The sequence below is a fragment of the Aulostomus chinensis genome, chromosome 6, assembly GCF_037954235.1.
Source record: "Aulostomus chinensis isolate RoL2024-O1b breed Wild chromosome 6, RoL_Achi_v1.0, whole genome shotgun sequence".
NCBI lineage: Eukaryota > Metazoa > Chordata > Actinopteri > Syngnathiformes > Aulostomidae > Aulostomus > Aulostomus chinensis.
Window position 1 is genome coordinate 19715221 of NC_141325.1, and position 8849 is coordinate 19724069.

Below are 8849 nucleotides of genomic sequence, written 5' to 3' on the forward strand. Positions count from 1 at the left end.
CTTCCTTTAAAGGTGTTCTATCATTGACTGGTTCAGCACCTGCCTTAAATGGTTTTGCTGGATGTGTATGACTGGTTGTCTGCTGTTATTTTCACTACTTTTCCAGTGCTATTACTTACGCCAGCCACAGATAACTGGCCTGTTATAATTCAACTGTGTCAGTTTATTTTCACTGCAATCACAAGCCATCTAAATACATTTCCGCTGCCTTCACCATGATAAACTGATGCTACAAATTATGGTTCCACATTACTATTGGTTCAAGCAGATAGTTCTCTCATCTTAATCTTTCTTACAAATATTTTTGCAACTGACCACACATTGCTTCCTATTTACACTGGTTCATACATGACCAGTGCATATGAATTATCATGAGATATTCATTTGCAGTTTTTAATATGGACCTATATTATTTCTGACATGATGCTCTAACTCTAATGTGGATGGAAATTGTGTTTCAAACAAATAAACAAAACCTAATTAGTGTGAATGTAACCTAAATCCAAAAACACACAAGCTAGTTCCAGTTGGTGCTGTATCATCATTCTTTCATTGCAATCAGAACAGTAATAGTGATGATTTTGGGGTCGTCTTTTCCTCACTTAATGGAAGGCTCATGCTTGTAAATATCATGAATCTGGGAGACAAAGTGTGATTGTATTTTAAATTGTGGCCAATATTACTTCATCAACAACATTGAATTAGATTTTTGTTTCACTCACATGCCAAAGCTTGTGACCAAATGAGGGTTGGAATGTAAATTAACTAGTCTCTGGCTCATGCTAAGGAAGTTAACGTTTCCTTGTTTACCCCACCTGTCAAATAATATGTTTTGAGTTTTGAGGGTGTGGGTAATCTGTTCAGATTACCTAGGTAGTCCATGTTAAAAGACTATCCACCTGCAATGGGACTCAGTGAAGTATGACATCAACGTTCAATTCTAATGAAACATTTTGAACTCGACACAAATTTTTTGCGAGACAAGTTTACATGTAAAGTCTATGTAGAGAGGCGATTAGATGCAAATTCGCGTGTGTAATAAGACGCAAATTTCGTGGCGACAATTTCGCGATGCGAATTTCACGTATTCGCGTCACATATTCGCGTCACATATTCACGCGACAAATTCGCGTGACGTTGTGTCAAGAGAGCCTATCAGCGTTAAGATTCCCCTGCCGTCCGTGAAGTCATGTCAACAGTCCTGGCTGTGGTTGGTGTCTGACCGTGATATCCTGGCACTGATCCTCACTAACAGGTCATCGAACTCGGCCCTCATCAACCTGAAGTACCGCTAAAAATGGCCATCGTCCAGGCGCGGTTGCGCCTCTGGATTGTGTCATGTATCCGGATACAGCGGTGTTTGGTCACAACAGATACAAGCCAGCAACGGTTGTTAGGTCAGCCCTGGTTAATAATGGAAAGAAATGGCAGGAATATATTCTCCTCGCAGGGGAAAAAAGTTTGCTCGAATGACGCGAATATAAACATATTGATCCAGCAATCAAAATCGCGTGAATAAAGTTGTCGTCGTCGTCGTCTTCCGCTTATTCCTTACTAGTAAGGGTCGCGGGGGGGCTGGAACCTATCCCAGCATCTACGGGCGAGAGGCGGGGTACACCCTGGACAGGTCGCCAGTCCATCGCAGGGCCAACACACAGAGACGAACAACCATGCGTGAATAAAGTGAAACGAAAATTTGCGTCGCGTTCGGTGTGAACACACCTTGAGGAAGCAACAGTGCAAACTGGATTTCAAATTTAAATAATGCTTGTCATCACAGTTCTGGTGTATGTCATTCCCATGAAATTTGTATACATCACTTGTTTTTCCAAAATCCACTTGAAAATTTTTATGTTACTGAGGGGCTTGAGTCTTATTGTTTACCGCTACTACTGTTACAACCTTGACATAGTGTCAATTTATTATGAATGTTAGTCCCACATATGGGTGTCAAATGGGATGGGATTCCACAAACCTGAGGTTGACACCATCCTAGTTTGGTTGACTCAGTGTGTCTGTCTGTGGAAGAAGAGTACACTGGTCACTGCTATCTTATGGATATAATATGTCACTGGGTAGCAGATATCTGCCAATATGATTTTCATTGAATCTAAACTGCATATTGTTAGTATCTAGGAATTAACTGGATTGTGGCTGTAATACACTGCCTCACCAAAAAAAAAAAAAAGTTGCCACCAAAAGAAAAAAAGGTCACACACTAATACTGTATTTTGTTGGACTGCCATTAGCTTTGATTACGGCATGCATTTGCTGTGGCATTGTTTTGATAAGCTTCTGCAATGTCACAAGATCTATTTCCATTTAGTGTTGCATTAATTTTTCACCAAGATCTTGTATTGATGATGGTAGAGTCTGACCAATGCGCAAAGCCTTCTCCAGCAAATGCTACACACACAGACTCTCAATGGGGCTAGGGTCTGGACTCTGTGGTGGCCAATCCATGTGTGAAAATGATGTCTCATGCTCCCTGAACCACTCTTTCACAATTTGAGCCTGATGAATCCTGGCATTGTCATATTGGAATATGCCTGTGCCATCAGGGAAGGTAAAAAATCCATTGATGGAATAACCTGGTCATTCCCCCCCACAGGCTTGTACAGTAGGCACTAGGCATGATGGATGCATCACTTCATCTGCCTCTCTTCTTACCGTGATGCACCCATCACTCTGGAACAGGGTAAATCTGGACTCATCAGACCACATGACCTCCTTCCTTTGCTCCAGAGTCCAATCTTTATGCTCTCTGGCAAATTGATGTCTTTTTTCCAGTTAGCCTCACTGATTAGTGGTTTTCTTTAGGCTACACAGCTGTTGAGTCCCAATCCCTTGAGTTCCCTTTGTATTGTGCGTGTGGAAATGCTCTTACTTTCACTATTAAACATAGCCCTGAGTTCTACTGTTGTTTTTCATCTATTTGTTTTCTCTGCTTCATCCATGCCAATGATTTGACCCTTCTCAAACAGGCTATCATCTTTCCACGAGCACGGGATGTGTCTTTCGACATGGTTGTTTAAGAAATGAGAAGTAACTCATTGCACCAGTTGGGGTTAAATATCTTGTTGCCAGCTGAAAGATAATTGCCCATGCAGTAATTATCCAACAGCAGGCTCGTACCTATTTGCTTAGTTAAATCCTTTTTACTTACTTTTAAATACTTTTTTTTTTGGCCAGGCAGTGTATGTCCACATATACATATTTGACTGAAAATAGGAAGGAAATGTAGATTGGGACTGGAAACTCTTTTTGAATGTATGGTTGTGTTGAAGCTAAGACTGTGGTTACACGAAAAGAACCACTCCAAGAGGGTGTCACAAATGGATGTGTAGAGATGATACTTAGTGTTTTTGACAATGCAGAAGGCATCAATCATCTCTAGTATCACAGAGCCCCAGGTGTTCTGGAAGGGTGTCTTCACTGAATCTGAACCTTCCAGTTGGAAACACAGTTTGTGCTGAACAGTATTTCCATCCATCCATTTTCTATACTGGGGGAGCCTATCCCAGCTCTCATTGGGCAAAGAGGTGTGGTACACCCTGGATGGGTCACGAGTCCATCACAGGGCCATCAGGAGAAATTAGGGGCTCAGTATCTGACTCAAGAATACTTCAACATGGTCACCGGGGGAAGTGAGGCTCGAACTAGCCACCCTTCGGTTGATAGACAGCCACTCTACCTTTGAGCCATGCTGCCCCCCTGAAAGTATTGGTTATATGCAATTTACTTGACACAAATATCATCATCATTGCACTGTCGTTGTTTATTTATTAACAGCAAGTTTTTACATTTGCAGCTGAGTGGTGTACATGTATGCTATGTTCCTGTGTGATGCTGCAGCTCATAGGAGGGCTTTGTATTTTGTGTTTGTGTTAACCATAGTTACCCATAGAACAGGGGCCTCTGATCCAAGAAAGACTAAAGAGTTGGGTTATGCAACGACACAAACCCATGGTCTGTTGCTATACATGCTGGTCTCTTCAGGTTCAGGCTTCAGCATGATTTTGACCAAATGTTGTTGTTTCTGAACATGCTATGAAAAGAAAAAAAAGAAAAAAAGAGGTCAAATGCATAAAGGCATAAGTGTAAACAGATTGAATATTTAGGAGTACTGCAATTTTATATGTATATCTGCACGCACAACATTTACCTGTGTGGACAATATCAAAAGGAAATCGTACAGCTGTTTTACTCATGAAACTATACAACAAACACAAATCACATGATTCATCCATGAACTATATGCAACTAACAGTTTTGTCAAAGAAAGGAACACATTCTTCTGCAGATCGAAACTTTTCAAAGATTTTGTCATATGATGGTAAAGGTCATATGTAACTTTTGCACCTTCTCAAACTGCTGGCTAGTATCTGAAACATACCCCCATGTGGACAAACATGACGGCAAACTGCTGGCAGTGTATTTGTAGCTTTTTACTGAGAAGATACAACTGTATGCATGTTCCAACAATGTATGTGCATGTGGAGAACTTAGTACTTTTAGATACTGTGAGTTCCTTTAATTTGTAACATTTGATATAAACTATGAGGTTTGTTCAAAAGATACATTTATATTAAGACAGTATTGAACATTTTTGATAGTACCACCCTGTTCAGGTGATCTGGAACATTCCTTTACTTCAGTCTAGGGATACAGTGAAAAGCTTGTTCGTCTGATTTATTTTTCTTGGCAAGACTTTCAATTCTGCAGTTGTTTATACATTTAACATTTTATATGAAGCATAGTTTAAATAAAAAATAAAATCAAACCTGTTTATCTGTGATTCCATCCTGAATGATTTAAGCATGAGTGTGTCTTATCTATCATGTTGAGTTTTGCCTGTGGGTTTGATAAAGAAACACCATCCATTCATCCATGCAATTTCTTCCACTTATCCTTTTAAGGGTCATGGTGGGGCTGGAGCCGATCCCAGCGGCTTTTGGGCCAGAGGCAGGTTACACCCTGGACAGGTTGCCAGTCCATCGCAGGGCCAACATATATAGACAGACAACCATTCACACTCGTAGTCATACCTACAGTCAGTTTAGAGTATCCAATTAGCCTAGTCCCCATTTGCATGTCTTTGGACTATGGGAGGAAGCTGGAGTACCCGAGAGAACCCACGCAGAAACAGGGAGAACATGCAAACTCCAGAAAGATCCCATGCCCGAGCTGGGAACTGAACCCGACAGGTGACAGTGCTAACCACTGCACCACCATGCCCCCATAAATGAACACATTAATTCATTTGTAACGTTGACATCTAAATTCCCTTGATTCCTTCCCATACAGGTAAAATGTGCTGGGATAATAGGAAAAATCTGGCCAAGGGGTGTGTGTTTGTTTGTTTTCCTAGCTGAAGATTGTGTTTGGTGCGATAACAGGAGAAACACACATAAAATAGAAGCCATTCTCTGAGAACCAGTTTTCATGAAGAGATTCAGGATTCTGGACCTAATCTTGGGTTTAGGCTATGATCTTAGTATAGTTAAATACAGAATGTTTACTTGTTTGTCAGTGATCAGACTGTATCTGTTCATTGCCCCCCTAAACATTACTTAATATCAAGTTCACACTATCATATTACTCTCACAATCAACAAACATTAAGTGAAGTGGATCAACACATGCAGACTATGTCTGTATGGTCAGATATTGGTCCTAAAGGACTGCTGATATGTCAGTTCGTCCAGCTGATCGGGTTGAACGTGCCCCAGGAAACAAACACAACTTTTGCACAAAAATAAAATCTTTACAAATAAATACAGCTCCTTATGTTGCTAGGACTATGCTAAGTGTCTCTGCCAAGACATATACCTCTTAAGGTGTGTTCACACCAAACACAATGCCAATTTTCATGTTGCTTTATTTGTGCGAATTTGACCGCTAGATCATTTGTTTTTATTCATGTCATTCGTGCGAACTCTTTTCCCATGAGGATAATTATTTCTGCCATTTCTTTCCATCATCAACCATGGCTGACGTTACAGCTGTTGCTGGCTTGTAACTGTTATGGAAGTCCCTGAAACGGCGGACAACTAATCGCTGCCGTATCTGGATGCATGGCACAATCCGGAGGAGAACACAGCTGGGTGATTTCATGGCTTTCTCCAGGAACTGCGCCTGGACAACAGCCATTTCCAGTGGTACTTCAGGCTGATTAGGGCCCAGTCCGATGACCTGTTGGCGAGGATCGGTGCCAGGATATCACAGATGGACACCAACTACAGGTGCCAGGACCATTGATATCAGTGACTTCACTGACGCCAGGGAAATCTCAATGCTAATAGGCTCTCTTGACTCAATGTCACGCGACTTTGTCACTGAAGTTGAATATTTTCAACTTGCGTGTAGACATGAATATACATTCACAACGCATTATTTGTGTCATTCGCGCCACCTGGCAAGTATACACGCAAAGTTGCATCTATTCGCCTCTCTACATAGACTTTACATGTAATCTTAAAAAATTTGGTGTGACAACACCTTTACTCTGAGTCGCTCCGTTTCGTCATTGTAGAAAAGCAAGGTCTACTTTACATTGTGCATCGTGGCTGTGTGTCCTGTGATGTAGTGTTGCTCTTCCAGCGATGACAAAGTGATGAGGCCCTTGGCAGCAGCGGGGATATCTCAGCTGAGGGACAAAAGCTTTCTCAAGTCCATGACAAAGCTGTGCTATTGCCCTTTAAAAAAAGTACAATTGCCTGGCTGCACAGTGATGCATATGCAGCTTACTGAAAAAAAAAGTTATTTTGACTTGCACTCAAAAATGCTATAACTTTTGTGCGAAAGAAATCACGAGTGAGATTCATCTTGAAAGAACACCAACAATGGAATTTTAAAGGTAGACAGTGATTAAGGTAGGTCTTACTCAACATGTAAATGTTATGTTAAATGTTATTCAATTGGCTTAAATCTAAATTTAAATAAAAGTATGGAAAATGGCACTAATAGGACCTCAAGGTAGAGGTCAAGCAGCGTGGAGGTTACACAGCGCAGAGCTGACTCTAGATCTTGGTTGGCCCTTTCAGTCTGGCCATTGGTCTGGGGATGAAAACCAGAGGTAAGACTCAGAGGCACCAAGAGCTTCACTGGCCATTGGTCTGGGAATGAAAACCAGAGGTCAGACTCAAAGGCACCAAAAGCTTGTCAGAAAGCCCTCCAAACCTATGATGTGAACTGAAGACCTCGGTCTGAGACTGTGTAATGGGATCCCATGAAGATGGATGACATGTTGAACCAGGAGATCAGCAATTTCACAGGCTGTTGGCAGTTTGGGAAGAGCCACAAAGTGAACTGCTTTGGAAAACTGATCAACAATGGTGAGAATGACTATTACCTTGTGATGGAGGTCGAATGGTGACAAAGCAAGAGCTATGTGACCAGGGACGACCAGGAGCAGGGAGATGACGCAACAGGCTAGCAGATGGGCGATGAGAAGACTTTCCTCAAGCGCAGATTTTACAGGCAGAAACAAAAGCATGAGTATCCCTCTCCATGGTAGGCCACAGGAAATACCTCTTGATAAGGGTCCGTCTGGGTTCATTCCAGGATGACAAGCAAAACGAGGGATGTGCACTCACTGTAGAACTTGGGAACAAGCAGAGTCTGAAACAAACAAGCAGTTAGGTGGTCAATTACCAGGGTCAGGTTGGTTCTGTTGCACCTCTTTAACCATGGACTTAATCTCCCAGGAAACTGCAGCCACAACACAGGCTAGAAGAAGGATGTGCTCAGGACTAGTTGTCACATCATCATCAACAAACTGGCAGGAGAGAGCATCAGGTTTTACGTTTCTGGAGCCAGGTCTGTAGGTGAGAGTAAAGTTAAAATGACAAAACAGTGCCCAATGAGCTTGACGGGAATTTAAACGCTTAGGTGTCTCAACATATGCCTGGTTCTTGTGGTCTGTTTTTTCTGATATTTCTAGCCAGTGTCTCGACTCCTCTGATGCTAACAGCTCCATGTTGCCAGTGTCATAATTGCGTTCAGAAAGAGAGAGACATCGGGAGAAGAAGGTGCATGGAGCTTCTGGTCAGGACCTGGGCATTGGAAGAGGACTGCCTCTACCCCGCTGTTGGAGGCATCAACTTCCACAAGGAACTGGAACCAGGATGGGAGCAGAGGTGAAGAGACTCTTAACTTAGAGAATGTGTTCTCTGCCTCAGGCGGCCACGAGAATACCATGGAGGTGGAGGTGAGTTTTGTGAGAGAAACCAAGGAAGCTCGCTGAACTGGCATGGAATTCACATTTTTCAGCTTTCACAAGAAGTTATTCTCCAGCAGCCTCGGGAGAACCTGACAGACATGGGAGACATGGTCGGACATATTCTTTGAAAAGATCAGGATGTCATCAAGGTACACAAATACGAAACGGTTCAGGAAATCTCTGAGAACATCATTGACAAGGGCTTGAAAAACAGCAGGGGCGTTTGTTAGACCTAACAGCATTACCAGATATTCAAAGTGACCTAGGCGTGTTGAACTCTGTCTTCCATTCATCTCCTTGTTTGATTTGGATGAGACGGTACACATTTCTCAGGTCCAGCTTTGAAAACACAGTCGCACCCTGTTGTGGCTCAAATGCAGGACAAGACAGGTTGTATCAGTGACTAGTGGGAAGTGGGGAACCAGGTAACAGATCTATGGCACAATCATAGGGCCAGTGGTGGTAGAGTCAGGGCGAGATCTTTACTGAAAACTTGACTCAGATCGTGGTAATTGGTGGGAAAGAAGGGAAAATCTAAGGGCTCAGAACTAGGAGGGGCAGTAACCTCTACTGGGGTCAGAGCTGATTGCAAGCAAGAAGAGTGACAGAAAGAACTCCAACTGACA

The 8849-nt window shown here is 42.4% G+C and overlaps 1 protein-coding gene across 1 annotated transcript in view; it reads left to right on the plus strand.

The window, feature by feature from the left end:
- Window positions 1-8247, plus strand: part of cacna1ba (calcium channel, voltage-dependent, N type, alpha 1B subunit, a) — a 268054-nt gene extending 259807 nt beyond the window's left edge. Inside the window, exons 45-46 of the mRNA XM_086205228.1 lie at window positions 7709-7820; window positions 8183-8247. Coding sequence (XP_086061354.1) covers window positions 7709-7820; window positions 8183-8247 — 177 coding nt within the window. The remainder of the gene's footprint in view (window positions 1-7708; window positions 7821-8182) is intronic.
- The last annotated feature ends 602 nt before the right edge of the window (window positions 8248-8849 follow it).